At 35.9% G+C, this 21,307-nt stretch overlaps 1 protein-coding gene across 1 annotated transcript; it reads right to left on the bottom strand.

Annotated features, from left to right (window-relative positions):
* Positions 1-1,195: 1,195 nt before the first annotated feature.
* Positions 1,196-20,953, bottom strand: LOC145996392 (uncharacterized). Its single transcript, XM_083132830.1, has 3 exons — positions 20,753-20,953; positions 5,437-5,856; positions 1,196-3,534 (listed from the first exon to the last, which is right to left on the bottom strand). The coding sequence occupies exons 2-3, from the start codon at positions 5,793-5,795 to the stop codon at positions 2,721-2,723; spliced, it is 1,173 nt and encodes a 390-aa protein (XP_082988956.1). The 5' UTR covers positions 5,796-5,856; positions 20,753-20,953; the 3' UTR covers positions 1,196-2,720.
* Positions 20,954-21,307: the final 354 nt, after the last annotated feature.

Genomic DNA, 21,307 nt, shown 5'->3' with positions numbered 1-21,307 from the left:
TATCTATTACTTTAGCTTTCATCACATCATGTGGCTTTATCAGGAGTTAAAGACAATAATAGTCAAAGTTTAAAACTGTGTTACGTGCCTGATAGGCAAACACAAACTATGCGCGAGAAGAATTAGTTTCACGAGAGCGATAACAGATGTCAGTGCACCCGAGTGTGAATGAGAGGACAAATTGTAGCTTTTGGATGAAGGAAAAGATGGATGTATACATGAGAATAATTAGAAAAGAAACATGGTAACAATATAAAATTGCATAAATAGAACAAGAGACATATTGTAAATAGTAAATTACTAATGTAAAGTATATGTTCATATGTGAGAATTTAAGGAAAGTTTATAATCGAGGAAACAATTACAAGAATGTGTCCTTTTCCGATCACTGGATCGGAATAATTTTTCTTACCACTGGCAAGGAGTAGGTTGTCAGATTTCTTTTGTTTGTTTCTGTCTATGGTTGCGCTGTGATAAATTAGTTGCACCAAAGCACATTCTTGGTTGCGCTTCATGTTAGCGGCACTAGGCTACAGCTAGCGCTTCCAGTTAGCGATCTGTGTTTTTCCTTCTATTATCTGGATTGGCCTAGGAGGTGGCGCTGTCTTTCCATAGTTAGACGCCTCTAAACATTTGTTTTGTATATCTTGGTTAGGCCGACATGCCCAAGAAAAGGAGAAAGAGGGCAGGAAGAAGAGTACGAGAATTTATACTTGAAACAAGGAGGAGGAGAGACAATACAACCTCCCACCATAAGTCATGACCCGTTAGGTCTGAAACGTGATATATCAAGGAAAGAGAAAGAATTTAAGCTGGTGCCAATAGAAGAATTATCATCGTCGCGACACATTTACGAGAACTGCAAACCAAGTAACAATGATGATCCAAGGAGCAAAGATAAGAAAGATCTTTCCGCATTAGGAAAGAAGGCTTAAATTGACATTGTTATTAAGGGATTTATACATAGTCTGATTGGAAGAAGAAGTTTCCAGTAATCCAATTGTACAAAGTAGAAGAAACTTTCCATTAGCCAATTAGAAGAAGATGATTTCCATTAATAAATTAATAGAAGGAAGAATAGAAGAAGAAGAAGCCTTTTCCATAAATCAAAGATAGAAAAGAAGAATATTTCCTTTCTTATATATATATATATATATAAGAATATAACCGATGTAATTTTTGAATCAACATATATATATATTTAATTGTACATATAAGCTTCGCTATATATTTTTCTCTGTATTGTGTACAGTTTTTAGAATATAGATCCGCATTTAACTATATCCTCTTGGCTATAAAACACTTTTTTATTTGAGATTCTCGAAAAAAGAACCTATCCCCTGAGATTAAGATATTCCTATAGCCGTGGTAAATAACATTTAAGTACGTACACGAAAGGGATGTATCACATGGGAAGGTAAGTTGTGTTAAAAAGGTTAAAATTCAAGTTAAAGGACAATGCAGAGAGCCATGTCACTGGTTTCTACTCCATCTCTGACTGGCAACTGACTTTCTTATTCATGCAAGTCTGGCATGTGGTGACTTTCTTATTCATGCAAGTCTGGCATGTGGTGTAAGTTATGCTTTATATAAAAGAACCTATGGGCAGAAGCCTTCGTGTATCTTCCTCTTGATCCTTTCAACTCGGGCCCTAAGGAAGCCTGCTCTATCCCTACATGTGCAAACAAGATGCACAACACACAGTTGTGCGGAGGTCCTGTGGTTCCACTATAGCAATGGCCCAAAACCCTATTAAGTCATACCATTGCAGATTTCAAGACAATACGGTACTCTCCCCTCAAAAATTAGAAATAGTAGCATAAGTGAAGCAAAAATTAGTACAGAATTTTGAGAGGCGCAGTGTAGTAGTTGGTTAGTGCATGATTGTAGATAACTCACAGGTCTGTTGTAGGTTCATTCCCAACCACCGGCAGAAAGAAATTTGTTCACCTGAAGATAAGAGAACAGGTACTCTCTCAAAAGGTACTGTTAGAATGCCCTGCACTTTTTGCACCCATGCATCTAGTTGGTTACACAGTGCATAACCGAGTCATCTACTTCTTTGATTTGGTGGCTGCACTGTTTGGAGAGGTGTGCAGTGGGTGTATGGTTATATGGTACATGTTAACCAATCAAATGAACGTTTAAAGCAGCAGACAGGCATTTGTTGAATCTTCTGAACTCTTAATACCACTTTTCGTGCATAGTATCTACTTGGTTGAACCTAATTTCCTTGCACCAGCCTGACATGGGATCCTGCACTGTGTCAAAATGGACAGCACACTAGATGGGGCTAATACATGCTACATTGCTTGATTTGGTTTATTTTACTTCACTTTTCTGCCACTTTCGGCTAATTGCGAAGATGAGTTTGAGTTGGTGTTGGTGTTTTAAGTCCACTTTATGCACAGTAAGGCTAATGGGGACTGGACCTACGTTTTAAAGTGGGGTCCGAACCACTGTGCCACATGCCTCCACCGGGACCCCTTAATCGCGAAAATGAGGATCAGTGATGATACAATGAAGGGAAACTGACAAAGACCATGGTCAGGTTGGGATTCGAATCTTAGATGCCTGGAATTGTAGCACACTGTGCAAACCACTTTGTCACTGAGATTGGCACACAATACAATGGATAATACCTAATTAACATTCTATGCGAATGTAGAACCACTGTCACTAACAAGAAGATAATTACTGTGATTTCTGTCTGACAGCCCTTAAGAAGGGATAATGATGCTTGGCATTGTGTATATGACGAAAGAGTGTTTTCTTGAGTGAGCAATAAGATTCTCTTCTTTCACAAACTGTTTTTTGCAAACAATACACTGGTAACATGTTCTCCTATCGTGACGTTTTGAGTGTATTTTCAGCCTGTATTCCGTGGAAAAAGTCTGAGAGCAGACGGAACACTGGTAAACTTTCCTTTCCTTACTGTGAATACGTACGTGCACTGTGAGGTTACGTTTTGAAGTAAATGTCTTCGAACAGACCGAACACTCGTAGGTTTGTGTTTCCAAGTGAACATTAATGTGGTCACGCATAGCATTTTTGGTTGAAAACTTTCTTGAACAGATCGAACACTGAAATTCTTTATCCTCGTTATGTATTGCTGAGTGAGTCACAACGTGGGATTTCCTGGTGAACCTTTTGTCGCAGACGGCGCATGCGAAAGGCTTTTCCTTGGTGTGGATCCTGAGATGTTCCATGAGATGAGTCTTCACCGAGAAGCCTCTGTTGCATATTAAGCATTCAAATAACTTTTCGCCCGTGTGGGTTCTGATGTGTCTGTCCAAGTTAGGTTTCTGCGAGAAGCGCTTCCCGCAAGTTGAACATGGAAAAGGCTTCTCGCCAGTATGGGTGCGGATATGAGCATAGAGTGATCTCGTTGGAAATAGTTTACCACAGACTTTGCAGGGATAACTCTTTCGTGGTCTAGAACGCATGGGTTTTTCTTCAGTAGGATTTTCATCTGGAACCATTCCAATATCACTGGAAGTGGATGCTTCATCTGATTGGTCTTCCACAGAATAACTGCATGTAATAAAAAAATTGGTTAGAAACTTTGCCTACAATATACCATTTTAATTAGCATTTAAATTGTGAATTCGCTGTATTGAAGTCAAAACTCTCATGCTTTGCAAAAATGATTTGCAATTTTTTTTTTGTGAAACATTTAGAAGTACAGGTACAGCAAGATTTCAAGATGCATTACAAATCGGCCTACCTCTTTTTCACAAGTAGGGGTGTGCGGGATCCCGAAAAGTCGGGAATGGGATCTGGAAAAAATTTCCCATCCTGATACAGACTTTTAGAGATCCCGAGCAGTCGGAAAATACTTACTGGTTATTTTAAAAAGTCGTTAATTCTCGACGTTTACTGCATTGTAAATGTCTGGAACTTATCGGAAATTGTTAGTTTTTGTACCAGAAATGCAAAAACAATCACTAAAGGTGAAAATGACATGTAGAATTCGAGAATTCATGAGATTCGAGAAATTTCGAACATTTCCCATCCCGACCCGAAAAATTCTGTCCTGCTACTCACAACCTACGAATACAACAACATATATTGTCAGTTACAAAACACAATAGGAAATAATGTTATAATAATTAATCTTTAAAAATAGCTTCATTTTTGTTCTTCAATTTAGTTGCATTAGAAGAATACCACACAAGATTAATTGTTTCTTGCTGCTTACACTTTGTTACATTGTTGGTCGAAATTATATTTTAGCAATCAAGGAAATTTGTTCTCTACAGCGATCATGAATAATATTAACTGTGGTTCCACAAACAATTTGCAAAGACTTAAATTCAGTGTTCCTTGCAAAGAAATGTATTAAACACCTATTGATTTCGGTGAGTATATACCACCATTAGGAATTATAAAGACATCTTCTCTTGCTTGTTTAGTACGAATTCGTGCAGTCTTTATTCTCAAGCATGAGATAAACAAGTTTGCTTTAGAAAAATTATTCTTCAGGGTAAGATCCCTTCCAACTAATACATGAGAGCTTAAATAATAGCTCATTTACAATGATATGTCTACAACTATGGGGGAATTTGCTGTGCCTTGTGATACATAAAAAGATGGTTCCAGGAGTTTAAATGTGGGAGAACAACCTACAACAATGAACATAGCAACACCCTTCAAAAACTATCACAATAAAAGAGCACACCAATAAAGTACATGATATGGTGACAAAGTAAATGTGACCAACAGGGACATAGTCGAGGAAACTGGTTTCTCACACCATACTGTTAACGATATTTTGACAAAAGAATTGAACATGGAAAAAATAAGTGCAAGATGAGTACCCAGAATGTTAATTGCTACACAAAAGCGAGAGAAGGTTGTGCTCTCCAGGCAATATTTAAGAAACTTTCAGATGGACATACAAACATTTCTAGACATATGGATGAATTGTTGCTCCATCAGTATGACACTGAAACTTAACTTCAAAGTAAGGAATGGAAACATAGGGGTCTCCTCCACCCCCTAAGAAATTTGGGGTGACATCAACAGCAGGCAGCCATGTTGTCTCGTTTATTGGTATGCACAAGGTGTTATCTTGGTGGATTATTTGCAGGAAGGAGCCATAATAACAGGTCCTTACTATGCTGACTTAATCACCTGAACAACCTGTATACTTACCAGATCTGGCACCATGTGACTACACACTGTTGCCAAAACTGAAAGAACACCTGTATGGTAGGAGACTTTCATGAGATAATGTAAAAGAAGCTGCAAAGGTTGGACAACTGCATAAAACTTGAAGGAGAGAGACTATGTCGAACAAAAAGATAAGAATATTGGCGAACATTGGTCAGGGGGAGGAGCACAGCCATCAGCCCTTGCATTACTACTACTGTTATTCACTTGGCTTATATGTGCAGACTACTACTAGTATGTGAAATAAATACCACGGCTAACCTGCTAAGAGTTGTCACACCTTTTGTTGCAGCATAATCTTCCCTAACATGTTGCTCATCTGTGGAAGTCCTGCATTCCTCATTTCCAAGTTTCACTTCGCACAGCTCAGTGTAACCAACTGATTCAGTTTTAATAGTGTTGTCTTCTATGTCCCTCAAACTATTATCTTCCTGTTGCACCTGGTTAAAATTACTATTTACTGAATTTTCAACATCAGCTGGTTCAAACCACAGCTTATCTTCAGGCAATGTGGATGATAAAAAGTCTTTATTTTCAATCACTGATCCAGTATCAGGTTCAGAATCTTCATAATTACTTTCAACTTTGATTGAAATAAACTCCATAGCCCTATCTTCCATTATGGCACGGCAAAATATTCCAGATTCACCCACAACGTATTACATTATGTGTTATGCAGATCTGTAAAAGAGAAAATACACAAAACATTAGATGATTGAGGCTGGTTGCTCCACAATAGTGAAAGTTTATTTATTTATTTATTGAGAAAATTCCAGATACAGCAGAGGAGGCCATTTTACACTAAAATTGTCAACAATGAAAAAGCAAATAATAATAGTAATAATAATAATAATAATAATTTATTTTAAGTGTTGAGCACAGTATGAAACCTCATACAGCACTAAGTCAAATACAAAAGTAGAAAGTTACATGAATAAAATAGAATAACATAACATAACAAGTTAGCATATTTACACTTCAGGTTATAGTTTTCAACGAGTTCTATTTTATCTCAGATACTAATAATTGTTTATTGTTATATAATATTGTGCAATTAACTGTGTATTGTTCTAATAATAATAATAATCATATTTATTTAAGTGATGATAACGATTAAACAACCAGGTATATCACTATGTCAAAATTGGTTATACAAGATTAAAAAATAATAATACATACAATCCTACAATCTTATACATCAACATAAATTCAAACTGTAGGTTTCAACAAGATTAGCTACTAAACCTCTGGCCTTGTTTAGGCATGTGAGAATTGAGATATACCTATGGGAATATCTAGGAATTTTATAAGCTATATTATTCAAAAAGTATTCACTGTCAACTTGGAAAGTTAATATCTTCTCTACAAAAATTATCCTTTTCATTTTTCTTCCTTCTTCTAAGGAAAACATATTCAACTGTGTTAACCACTCAGAGTAATGTTGGTCATAGTATTTTTTTAAACTTTGTGCATAATAACCTGATAAAAAGTTTTTGAACTGATTCAACTTTTTGAAGGTTGCAGTCAGAAACCATAATTCATTTGCATATTCAAGAATAGGACGAACTATCGTTTTATACAGGAATAATAAGGTATCTTCCTTTTTAAAAACTTTCCATGAGAAAAATATATAACCAAGCATTCTCTTTGCTCTTTTGCAAATTTCTGAAATGTGCTCATCAAATATGAGAGAGGAATCTATTAATATTCCTAAGTATTTATGACTGTCGCACACTTGGATTTTATTTTGATAAATAAAATAGTTGGAGACTAAATTAACTTTCTTAGTACATCTTAAAACTTTACACTTTTTCAAGTTAATTTCCATTTCATTAATCTTGCACCAATATGTCATTCTATCAAGATCAGCCTGAAGTTGAGTGACATCATTATGTGTTAAAATACTCTTAAATTTTTTTATATCATCTGCATATAGTAAACATGTGCTAGATTTAAAACATAATGTAACATCATTGATAAAAGCAGCGAACAGAAATGGGTGACATGTTGACTTCAAACACTGCTTCAAAGTGGCAAGAAAAGTGATGCAAAGTAGACCTCCAGGGCAGAATGTTTTAGCATGCTACAACACCTAGCTGTTCTGGGTTTCATCCCAGGCAGAACATGGGTGTTCCTTGTCATTTCATCAAATCAACACTCATCCTCATCATCGCGATTGGCCAAAAGTGGCAGAAAAGTGATGCTAATTAACAAAAATCAAAAGAAAGAGAAGAGAAATACTAAATTATCCATTTGTTCTCATCGATGCGAGTAGACAAACTGAGAGGAAAGTGATGCTAATCTAGGATAAACAGATAAATTTGTAAAATATATAACTGTTGTTTACTGTAGGAAATTAGAAGAAAAACATACTTTCTGTTATCACCACCACTTATATTGATGAAATTCACATGTAAATCCAAGTGTTCGAAACATATTGCTATTTTAAAAAATTTATTATGATGAAAAATAACTGTAATTCCAGAAAATACATTCTTCTAAGAATACTTTCTTGCCAGTCAGAACCTACATATTGGCATTTGACAAGGAACGAAGTTGTTCACGTGTACATCAATCGACAGTTAACCAGTGAATTGCTTTGTCAGTTTAACAGAAAAACACTCTACTGTGAGGCTGAACAGTGTCGTGAGAGTAAATTCTGCTACTCTTGCACTAGAAGAAACATGATTTTTATGTTATAAATAGTAAGTAATGACTTTTTGCTGTCGCTTTCACAGCCCATGCTTAGTTTATGGGGTGAACAGAAAGTCCCGCAGGGCCGTTTACCCACTGTACTCCATCAAGTATTACAACACATTTTAATGAACAGATTTCAATGTTTTACGTAATGTAAAAGTCGTTCCAGCGAAAGAACATGTCAAAAATAACTATCAGTACCAAACCTAACCCAACTACCTACGTAATATTATAACTGCTGTTGTGAAAAGTCGTTTCGGGTGGCCCTTGCGCAAGCCCTCGGGCTGTTCTGCTACACGGTAAAGTAACATGCTAAGGTAACAGACTTACTTTACTGCACAACTGAACACGTTCATAAATAGAAAATCTTCATAAACCACGCAAAATATTTCACTTTCTAGGGGGTGCAGAGGGTCAAAGGTACCAAACTGTTTGCACACCTTCATAATAGATGATATCAGGCCAATCACAGAATGTTCTCACTTCAGTGTTGTAGAACATGAATATCAGAAATGTTTGAAGGCATATTTCTCAAGAATCAGCAAGATATTTTGCACATCTCATTTATGTATCATTATGCATAAAATGAATGAATTTAAAATGTATTTCATGTTGTAGTGGAAATGCAGATGCCCATTGTAGCGGAGAGAATAAAAGCTGGACAATGTTGTCACATTTGCTGAGTCTCATGCACAAAGTTTCACTACAGCCACACAAATATAACATGTTGTGACACCCACTGTGATGGTAACGCGATCTTAATTTTGTGTCAATTGAAAATTACATTCGACGGTACTGCCAGAATGTATTTAATCCTCACCATTGGCTTGAAATTAGCCAAAAAGCAAACAAGAAAAACTCCTTCAGAGTTTCTAAAATTCCATGAGAAGATTTTGAGAGGATGTCTGATCTGAAAAGAGTACTTCAAAGTCAGAGCGAAACAGAATTAGGAGAACATCTACAATTGAGACATTACGTGTCAGATCAATCACCTTCTTGATCTCACCAGTTCTGATTTTGATGAAATTTGATATGAAGGATATATATGACAAGGTAAGTAATTCTGCCAATTTTCATATCTTTATTTTGAAAATTGTCCAAGATACAGACATAAAAAATCAAAATTTTTGTAAAAAATGACAAACAGCTGCAACTTTTACCCTAATTGTAATAAAGTGAAAATTCAAACACTGTTGAAAAGCTAAGGAATAGAGCTTTCAATTGATACTCTATATGACTTACTTATGATAGATTACAGTTTCAAGGTCATTCAGTGACCTTTGACCTTGAATATCTCAATATTTTGCCACAACATTCTTCTACCCATGTACCAAATATTAGGCTGGCACTGTAATGGAAAGGCAATGCAGAATTAACGGGAGTATATGTCCTGCAGGTAAAGCACGGACATATATGTACAGTAATACTGTTTTCCAGATGTGATAATTTCACAGCATGTGTTATCATTACTTGGTTAATGATAAGGTTGCAAACTTTAGGAAAGTGATGCCATCTTGGTGGTGACCATCTCCATTTCGCTTGGCTCCATAAAATATGTCCGACCTGTTGCTATTTGTAGTTCAACCTTCCTAATGACTGCTGTTTTGTCCACTTCTAATATATCTGACTTGTTTGGGTATGTGAATGACAGTGATGGTCCATGTGGGTGAGGAAAACTTATCTTAACTTATTCTGTAAGAATATTCACATCCAAAACACACCCAACCCACCACTGGTTATCATACACAATCATCTTCACTTGATAACTCAGGTTCTGCATCTGCATCTGTTTCAGTTATACATGATGGACCTAGCATTTCTGAGAGCAATTTTCCGCACGAACTACATATTTTCTGTTCTAATGTTATATTTGGACATTTCTGAACCATCCAAGACTGTACTTTTCTCAGATTCTTTCTCCACCTAGTATGTCCACTTTTACCCAGTGGATTACAACAACAACAAAAAAAATCGCTTTTAAAAGTCCATTGTGGTTAATGAAACTGTTCATGCAGGAAACTCATAAAATTAATTTCAGTTGTGCAATGAACCACACACTCTCGCAAACTCAGAAGTGAAATAACAGGAAATGTAAATTGGTGTTTTCCAAAGCTTTCTTATTGGCTGTAATAAGGCCTGCCATTGGCTCTAATAAGAAGCCTTGCCATTGGGCCTGTCCATGGAAAGTGGTCCCCAGTGAGCTTATTTTTAACTATTTTTACTGTGGAAAGTTACGCTCTATACAAACCCTTATAATGTGGAATAGCTGAAGATTTAAAAAAAAATTCTTCTCCTTACAGATTCTCGTGAGTGTTCTTCAAGCATTATCTACATCCTATCGCAAATTTTGTCATCAATCATATCTTATTATTTTAATGATTCAACAAGTTCAATTTGCTTGCAAAAGGAACATTGTCATACAATTCAGTTATGTAAAAGCACATAATATTAATGTAGGAAATGATCGAGTGGACTTATATGCTAAACAGGCCAGAGATTTACAATTCATAAGTTTCAATAGGTTAATGTATACTGATTTATTACCACGAGTGAAAATGAAAATTATGGAACAATGGAATGAATGGTGCAAGGATCAATTTAAGTTTGTGGGCAACACATATAGATGGATTGCAGAATTTAAATCCAAGTCGCCTTGGTTCAATTCATACACACTCCCACGGCAAGTCATAGTTTTTATTAATAGATTCAGAACAGGACATGTACGTACACCAGCACATTTAGCAAAAATAAATATTAAAACTCAAGAAAATTGTAAATGTGGCAATAATAATCCTGATGCTCAACATTTATTTCTAGAATGTCCAATTTTTTTCAGATCAACAAATCACACTCTACGAAGGTTTACAAAGGTTTACAACGTTTAAAAATTCCATTTCCAATATCACCCTCATCCATTCTAACAGATTTATCCCCTTCATTAATATGGATGCTCTATGCATAAATGTAGACTCGAAATATAAAGTGATTTCTATATATAGCTACATATATATATTAAAAAAAAGTAAACAGCAAAAGGACAAAAAAAAAGTGAATTATTCATAATAATCATTTTATGTTTGTGATTTTGATTAATTTGTGAGACAAAATATCAATTTTAGAAGAAAACACCAAAACAAAACAATAACAATGTCCAAAGTCGAAAAGATAATGCTGACAGGGACAGTTAAAAAGAAGAAGAATTTTAACTAATACAAAGTATAATATATCATATATCATTTTAAAGATGGAAGTCTAAAGTTTAAGAATATAACAACATTTTAAAGGTTTACTCTATGAGGAAATGCCCAAAGTAATGAAAAATTGGTACATTTGAATAACAAATTAAAAAATAAAATTGTGCAATTGGCAACATTGCATTATTTCATTAGTCTTTTGTTCTCCATGCTAGCAGCTAATGTAATTGCTTCCTGTAACTGAACTATGCATGTTTAAGTGAAGATACCAGGAATTTGAAGTTTCAGTAGGTGAGTACAACAAAATTTTAAGTTCTTACTGTAGCATCCGGCACCGAATAATTACACAGGCCTGCAAAATTGAAGTTGTTGAAAAATACAGGATACGTGTCCGCTGAGTTTTATGTTATTGGGTGTGCTGATTTCGAAAATGACCTCCATTTTCTTCCATCACGTCAGGATTTTTTGTACAATTGGTATCGATATTTTTTGCTAAAATCCTATGTGAAAAGGAATTTTCGCGAACAAGTTTGCATGCACTATCTGGCAACAGTGGTTTTGATCCATTTAATTCTATGTAAAATCGATGCTTGGTGATGCAAATTGATTTATTACCAATTGATTTTATATTTTATAGGTTTAAATGGAAGAAAACCACTGTTGCCAGATCGCACGAGCCGCCTCTGGTCGAGAGAAAAACACAAAGTTCCCTTGCGTTTAGACTTTTAACATCCCATTATGGTGAAGTTTCTAGAAAAAAATCACCAACGTATTATGTTCATTTGTATTTATCAAGGTAACGTACATAAAATAGGAGATTGACCACGAGGAGCAATGTATGTGTACATGAACGTTTGACACAAATTGTAAACTGAACAAACAACATAACCAAACACACAGAGTTAATATTTACGTACGTAGCCTTTTGCCTTTGAAACTTCTTTTTGACGTTCTTCTTTTATGTGCAATCTCAGGTCTCTCTCGTGTTAACATCCAAAGTAGTCGGCGAGCATGTTCTTGTCCCATCATCCTTGATACTTGCGCTCCATATCTTTAATATCTTGGTGGAACCTTTCACCCTGTTCTTTGCTGACTGCTCCTAAATTTTCGGGGCAATAGTCCACATGTGAGTGAAGGAAATGTAGTTTGACACTCATGGAGCAACCCAACGCTTGAAATTTGTCCAGCATATTCATAAAAATTGCTTTATAGTCAGGATCCTTGTAATTCCCCAGAAATTTACTGACCACATCTTTGAAGGCAACCCAAGCTTCTTTCTCCTTTGTTGTCATGCTAGTCTCAAAGTCTTTATCCTTCATGAGCTTCCGGATATCTGGACCAACAAAGATTCCCTCTGTCAACTTGGCTGCGGATAAACCTGGAAACTTTTTGCACAGGTATTTGAAACAATCGTCATCTTTTGCAATAGCCTTGACAAATTGCTTCATTGCACCTAATTTGATATGCAACGGGGGTAACAATACTTCTTTTGGGTCAACTAAGCTGTTCCGAATCACTTTCTTGGTGCCTGGTTCAAGATTTTGTCTTTTAGCCCATTCTTTCTTGACCCAATGTTGAGTCTTTGCACGGCTGTCCCACTCACAAATGAAACATGGGAACTTTGTATATCCGCCTTGTTGACCAAGAAGCATGGAGATAACTTTCAAATCACCGCAAATGGTCCAACCGTGGGAAGATATTCCACGCCGAAACAACATATTTATGGTAAATGTTCATACAAATCCACGTACAATTAATTTTTTCAAGAAAACGTGACGTGATAAACATTTTTCTTTATTTTTCTTGAACTCAGCACCACAAAATACATAAAGTTCACCTATCATTTCCCTTGTATTTTTTTCATCGCAGGCCTGTGTTATTAAAGTTTTAACAACTCTTAGCATAATTTTTCAATGATGATGAATTCTTATATGCAAAGCAGATTCATGATGGTAAGTCACTGGTGAAATTAGATGTAGTCTACTAATTATTTCTTTTGGTAGTTCTGGTAGTACTGGATGCTACATTCCAAAGTTGCCGGATGCTACAAATGTAACCCATAGCAGCCAGCACCTTGCTACAAATACAACTAATAAGCCTCTGCACCTTTTTTTTAAAAAAAAATAGGCCTACTTTGCAATGTTTCTGTTTCAAGTAGTCCTACTCAATTTTGTTTTAATTTAGGTAGGCCTACATTATTTCAATGAAAAATATAGAAGGTTTCACTTGCATTACTTATGTAGGCCTAGATCTTTATTTGAACATGGGTAAGCTAGTTTTGAAATATAACAGTAGGCCTAATGAATACTTTAAAATTTAACAAATCTTGGCCTACACAAAATAAAATGAACTCTCTTAAGTAACCTAACATAATACACTCAAAACTTGGGAGTGATTTCATAGGCTAAATTACTCTGGGGCCAGAATTGACTTTGGAAATCAGTTTTTCATTTCAGATTGCTATATTACATCATTTGTTTAGGCCTAAGTATCAATTTGTGCAATAAAACATTTTGGGTAAATTACACTTGTCTCTGTCATAGGAAAAACTAGTTTCCCAAATTTTATCTTAGGACCACATGAAATGCAATTTTAGTACAGCACTGAATTTTGTTATGGAAATACACAAACTGATAAAAAATCTCAAGATTACATCTACTCCTGATTTATTTCTGTTTTTTCCTTTGCAGGCACTCATGGCTAAAATAAACATGGGGAAAAAAGCAGATCAAAGGATAAGGCTGCTTCAAAATTCAGAAAAGTATGAAGCAGAGAAAAGGAAGGACAGGGATAGGAAAAAGAAGGAGCGTCCATTACAGAAGTCAATGCTTACTCCACGTGAGCAGAAAATGAAAAAGCAAAGACTACAAATGTGTGAATATCGGCAGAAATGTCAACATCAACAACAGAAGCAAATTCCTGATAAACCAGAAACATCAACTACACGTCCATCAGGTTATTGTACACCACAATCACTGGGCAAAGTTCTTAAACGTTTGAAGATGCAATTGCCAAGGAGCCCTACAAAGAAAGTTGTGGTTATAAAAAAAAACTGTGTGCGGCAGTTCAAGTGGAAAACACACCCTTCAGGCAAAAACAAAACATGTGAACATAGAACTGACTCCCATCTTAACAAATATAGTATATCTGATGAAACCAAAAATGCTGTATATAATTTCTTTACTAGAGACGATATAAGTAGAGTAAGTCCTGGTAAAAAAGATACCATAACAGTCCAATCATCATCTGGAAAAGAAAAACTACAAAAACGACACTTGTTGATGACTATTCCTGAGGCATTCTCTTTTTATGATGGAACATCCTGAAGTGAAACTTTGACTGTATGTGATGAACAATCTGAGCAGTGCATGATGTTGAGTAGTAAAAGCTACAGTGATTGGAAGGACAAACTCCAACAATGGATCAATAATGATGAAGGTGAGTTGGTAACAGGGCACTCCTGGGAAGTTTTAGAGGGCAGAACAGTTAAAGTTGAACACAGAGATTCCATCGATGATGCTCTTTCACTACTTCTAAATGACATGTCACAGTTTCTGACATGTATTCATTAAGAAAACACAAAGCAAAGCATTTGAACGTTTTAAAAAAGAAAGTGGTCATGATTTAGTTGTTGTTCAGGTAGATTTCTCTGAAAACTATACTGCACAATATCAAAATGAGATTCAAAGTGCACATTGGAATCAAACCCAGATCACACTTTTTACTGTTGTGACCTGGTGTGGAAGCAAATCATCATTTTACTGCATCGTCAGTGACAATTTAAACCATGACAAGTATGCTGTGTATAAGTTCTTGTGCTACATATGTGAAGAAGTGATGAAAATTGTGCCAGATGTAGAAAACATAATATTCTTTTCAGATGGAGCAGCATCACAGTTTAAGAGTAAATTTAACTTTCTTAATAAAACACTTTTGAAACAAAAATTTTCCCTCAATTTTTCATGGTATTTTTTTTGCGACAAGCCACGGTAAAGGAGCTGTAGATGGGGTAGGTGGTTTGATGAAAAGACAAGAGTGGAATGCTGTTAAGGGTGGTATGGGTGAAGTAGATGTCAACTCCGCAGAAAAATATGCACTTTTGGCATCAAAAGTTCGCCCTAATATTTCTTGCATTTTAGTAACTGAAAAAACTATTGCAGACAATAAAGTGCAGTTAGATGAATGTTACCGGGACATTTATACAGTACCAGCAACAAAATCTTATCATGTCACTGAAGCATTATCCAACAGCACTATCCTTCTGAAAACACATGATAATGGGGATAAGTGTCACTCACACAAGGGAAAGCCACAGAAGCAGTTAGGCATACATCACCAGAACTTATACAAATTCTGAAGTGGAAAATTTACAAAATGGTGAATTTGTTGCTGTAAAATATAAATTTAAAAATGCTGACAAGGTATTTATGGGCCATGTTATACAAGTGCTTGAAAATACGAATGTGAAAGTAGAATTTCTGAGGAAAAAATGTGGAGGAAATATCTACTTTGTGTTTCCTAGTACAGATGACAGTGACATTGTTTCTAAATATATGATACAAATATCCACTGAAATTAGAGGACAGTATTTTTGTGAAGACTAGCCTGAATGTTTGAATTTTCAGTAGAAAGTGAGGCACCACAATAATTAACGTGTACATGTCACAAGAACAAGGGTTTCTGTTTAAGTGTATATCTAACACAAAATGTGTAACCCAAATGAATTATTTTTTTCCATTTCTCAATTATAGCTTGTATATTTTCATTTTGCACTGTAGTCTATGCATATACGTGTACACACATTTAGTAACGTTTGAATTAATAAAGGTATTGCACAATGTAGCGTCCGGCACGTTTATGTTATTCCGGCACCGACATATAAGTGACAATATATAAAAAAACAGAAATGTTTTAAAGCACAAAAACAGTTTGAAGAACTTGTATACCACAATGTTCATATTTCTGTACAGCAATTATGTTTCTTGCATACAGAAAAACTGCTCAAAGTTTCAAAGTAAGAAAAAACAAAATTCTATGTGTAGCATCCGGCACTAAAATAAAATGATCTGTTTTATGTTGTAATATATTCTCTAATTTTAATTTCTAATATTCCACAATGTTGTATATTTTACCCTCTGTTCAACCATATTACAATAAGGACAACTTTAAATATGGGTACTGATAATGTACAAGAAAAACGAGACATAATCACATGCGAATGGGGCACCATGGACAGGCCCCATTGGCTAAAATGGCTGCAGTTTCAATCTCTGATCTCCAAGATTTGATGCTATTTACTGATGAAAATTGTGTCTATCAAATAAAGTTGCTGTCACATAGCAGCATACTTCTGATAAATCTGTTATAAATAGCCTATACACATGTCATGTATAATAAAACCAAATCTTCAAGGTATGAAATATTTATTGTATGGTATGTCTCTGTGCCTTACCCGCAGTAGTATGCAGGACGACACTCCCGTTAATCCTGCATTACCTTGCCATTGCAGTGACAGCCTAATATTTGGTACATGGGTAGAAGAATGTTGTGGCAATAAAAAATATTTTTTCATAATTTTCTGAGATGGCATGTTTTGAGATATTGAAGGTGAAAGGTCAGTGAATGACCTTGAAACTGTAATCTGTCATAAGTATGTCATGCAGGGTATCAATGGAAAGCTCTATTCCTTAACGGTTTGAATTTTCACTCTACTACAATTAGGGTAAAAGTTCCAGGCATTTGTAAGTATGGGAGTTCGTAATTTTTTATGAATATTTTGATTTTTATTATGTTTGTATCTTGGACAATTTTCAAAATAAAAATCTGAAAATTGGCAGAATTACTTACCTTGTCATATGTGTCCTTCATACCAAATTTCATCAAAATCAGAACTGGCGAGGTCAAAAACTTATTTTCTTTGATTGATCCGACATGGAATTACTCAATTACGCTAGACTGCACAATCCACCTTTGTGTTTTACAGTTTGAAAGTAAAAAAAATATATATTGTGCGCTAATAGTACATATTTAACACTTCGAATTGCCAATGTGCATTTCTCAATTTGAAGTTAGATTTCTATGTAATCCATGTTGTAAACACACAGTATTGCCAGGTCGGACTTTGGTTTTCAAGGTGAATGTATGCGAATTTCCACTAGGATTCAACTTTTTTAAAATTGTGTTTTCATTAGTTTTTTTTTCATGTTTTCATTCAAAGGGACTCTATAGAAAAAGACTGGAATCGGGGGGGGGGGGGCAATCAATACTACTTATTTTCCGCTTCCAATTGTTTCCTCACCTTAAATTTCACATTTCCGCAATCCTTCATTCATACTCTTTCCAACGATGTATCATACATATTTCTATTAAGAAGGGTCGATTTGACATCCTTACCCTCAATTACAAGCTGTTGTAAGTGTGAAGCTTTGTGCTTCAGTACAATGCAAACGTTTGGGAAAGAGAGTAACAGTTCAGATTGTTTTATAATTTTTTTCAAATTCTCCTAGCAGGAAGACTAATTATCCTGGAATTTTGGCAATTATTGTCACACGAAATTTGATCCTTCCTTAAAGTAATGAGCACTGTTTGGATTTCAAAAAAATGTTATTTATGTTGAAAATACAACTTAAAAATTATCTTACGCAAACATATGGGGTTCCCATGGACAATATATTTTACGTTGACAAGCGATGTAAATATCGTGGACTCTAGCTCTTTTCACGGGCACTCTAGAAGCTGGCAGGGGAAGTGGGGAGACGACCTATCCAGCGCAACAAGACAGGCCGATTATAGAGAGAGACTGCAGCGTTGCCAGAGTAGCAGGAAAGGTGAGTTGAAATAAAAAAAAAAACATGAAATAGACGTCTCATTGTTCGCGTATTCTGAGTATGCATATTATCCCCATCTTGTGGTCAGTAGAATACCAATAAGTGTATGATATCAAGTGTATAAAAAGGTTCATTGACAAGAGACTGAAAAACAATTGGTTTACAAAAACAGAGACATGTCAGGTGTATGGTATCGGCTCTCTCCATGAGAAATCGTCTACCATCGTTGCACTTTTTGAAATTGAACCCCATAGACTTCAGTATCCTCCACAATGACGAAACTCCCTACTGAGAGCTTATTTGTGTTTGCAAATCAACGTGTAACTTGTTCAGTGTTGGATATTCACACTTTACATAATACCCGAAGATAATTATTATTATTGGTATAATTTAACCCTAGAACACTACCGTACGTAAAATTTACGTATGCTTCGCAGTCAATTCCCTCCCCTACCTCCCACATCCCACCCACCTACCCCTCCACCTATGGTATTCCTCGGGCATTCTGTCAGGTGCGTGGCAGCACTGTGGTAAGGAGGGTGGAAGTAGTGAACGTCTTTAGTTTGTGCGTTATGTGGGACTCTGTACGTCAATAATACGTAGCGATAGTAACAGAAGAAAAATCTTGCACGTCATTTTGACGTGCATGTAGTAATAACGCCATTTGTGTTCACGTAAAATTTGCGTGAATTTTTCTATAATATCTCATTTTTCTATAATATGATCAACATCGCAGTGATCAATGGATACATTATTCACACTCACAACTTCTACAACAATCGGGGCAACTCAGAACAGAGACCATTCTCACGAATTCAGTTCATGCTTCACCTCCATGAGAACTAGACCAAGGTCTGGCAGGAGCAAAGGCTAATAAATCCGGGACTGTCACAGGAATTAAGAAAGTCAATTTTGAAGATACGGGGGAAGGAAGAGACAAGTACAGTAGCAGCCACGTCACAAGGGAACCGAAAGTATTGCAGTTTCTGCAACTACAAGAAAAGGAGGATGACAACTACGTACTGCTCCTGTGGGAAGCCAATTCGTGGAACACTACCATACGAAAAATTTACGTATGCTTTGCGCTCAAATCTCTCCCCTACCTCCCACCCACTCACCCCTCTGCCTAGCAGTGCCTCAATTTGTCTGTCGGACATAAGGCAGCACTTTGGTAAGGAGGGTGCAAGCGCTGATCGTCTTGATTTGGTTTGTTATGTTGTGCACTGTATGTCAATTTTACGTAGCTGTGTAAAACGAGAAGTATCTTCCACGTAATTTTGACATTTGTAAATTCGATTTCGATACTTTTTGCCTTCATTCTTAATGTACGAACGGGTTTGTCAAGCAAGACCTTCTCTTAAAATATTTTATGTCTAATAAAACCATGCTTATACATTTTAAAATTTAGAATAAAATTCCAATATAAGGAAAAATAAACAAAATAATGTTCACAATGAATAGAAATTTGTTTTCATGATGTAGAGGTTGTTTCAAAAATAGATTTCTTCATGTACGTAAAATTTACGTAGCGGTAGTTATACTGTAATATTGGAACACGGTAGTGTTCTAGGGTTAACAATACAGGGAATTTCTCCAATTTGTTTGAAAGGTACTACTTTACTATACCTGAGACACCTGGGAATGATTTCTTTCGCACTTTTTTACATTGCTAATGTACTATTCTGCATTCCGGAACACTTATTTAGGTGAAATAATGGAATTCGTAACGAAAATAATGTATGTTTCTTACATTTACGAGTACTTACTGTTCTTGTTTATTTCCACACACATGGCGATAGCTTACCGTTGATCGTTCATTGTGCCAGTGTTTTGTCGATTTGGAGTGTGCATGCAGTGTTGCAAGCTTCTTTACTGAAAAGTACCTACTTTCGGGCCGGATTTCATGGTATGCTCAAAAAAAATTACAAAATTTTAAAAAAAGCACCTCAGGAACAAACCATTGACGTTATGTTAGGTTAGGTAAGGCAAGCATAGTTTAAATTTTTTCAAAAAAATTAAAAACACTTTAGGAATTTTAAATTGACTTTTTTACTTACTTACGGGGACGAGGTATGCCTACTCGGTTAGGTAAGGTTCCAGTAGCACTCCTTTCATTCAATTTAGCATATACGGACAACATCGGCTTGTAGCAGCAGCAATATCGCGTATTGTGCTCTCGTGCAGAAAGCAAATTGCTGCAGCAGCAATAGCGTGTATAGTACTCTCGTGTAAAAAGCAAATGGCGGGAGCAGAAATAGCACGTTGGAGAGAGATTTTCGTATAAAACCACATGGATTCGCATTAAAATGGACCAAAACTACATTCTGGAACATCAAGAACACTCCAGAAAATGAATTCCGTAAGTACTTTCTCCTGTAAATTTGAAGGAATCCGTCTCAGGTATAGTAAAGTGTTACCAATTCCTGAATTTGGCTAGCCCCACGGACCATTGGCGCTAGCCCCACGAACCATTGGTGCATGGTTAGGTTAGGCTAGGTTAGGTTAGGAAACAGTTAAATTTTAGGGTCGTAGTAATATCAGGAATATATATATTTCGTTCTTTAAAGTATTCGAAACGGAAAATCTTGCGATAAATAATGAGCAATTGTGCATTGTCGGTTGCGATGACTGACCCTCTTATTTTGCAAGTTTGACACGTGAGCGCCAAATTTTAACTTCAGATTCGTGATTAGGAGCCCTAATTTAGTGAGTATGCCGAATTTCAAACAAAATGGAGAAATTCCCGGTATTGTAAAATCGCTCCAAATTGCATTCGTAGCATGATGAAATCGCAATAAAACAAAAGGAACTTGGGCCAAACAGTCGACTCCAAAAACTCTCAAAATAGAGTAGCCGTACCTTCTAACTACGAACGTGTAAATTTCATTTTGTCAGAGAAACTAATACATTTCATGTTCTCTGATCATTTATTTGCTACAATTTCGGGGCCGAGAATTTCTAGCTAAGACGCTAACTTCTTGCACACGATGAATATATTCACCACATTCAATTAGGAAATGAAACAAATTACCCTGCACAAATAGGGCTTCAATATTTACCGACCACAGATTATTAATATTTACTTATTTTATTTTGTGACTGCTCTAGTAATTTCACAGATGCACTCCCAGTTTCTTCCTTCTTCTTCGTGTCCCTATCGCGCCATTGCGATTTTGGACATATGTAAATAGTACAGTGGGATCCATGAGTATTACTGTGCAAATTGTCCATCACCATGTTCGTGCACTTTATTTGACCCAATAAGAGCTTCAAGAATTAAAAGAAAACTCAAAACAAGCTGTTGACAACTTCTGCACCAGCATACATAAAAATCCATCGCTTAAAACATATAGGGTGCAAGAGAAAAGTGAATGAAAACGGCATGGTTTTGCTCTCTCTCGCTGGTTCCACTCG

This window comes from Lepisma saccharinum, chromosome 12, assembly GCF_977018435.1.
Source record: "Lepisma saccharinum chromosome 12, izLepSacc3.1, whole genome shotgun sequence".
NCBI classification, from domain to species: Eukaryota; Metazoa; Arthropoda; class Insecta; order Zygentoma; family Lepismatidae; genus Lepisma; species Lepisma saccharinum.
Note: the sequence above shows the minus strand (reverse complement) of the source record. Positions and strands in the feature narration are given on the sequence as shown.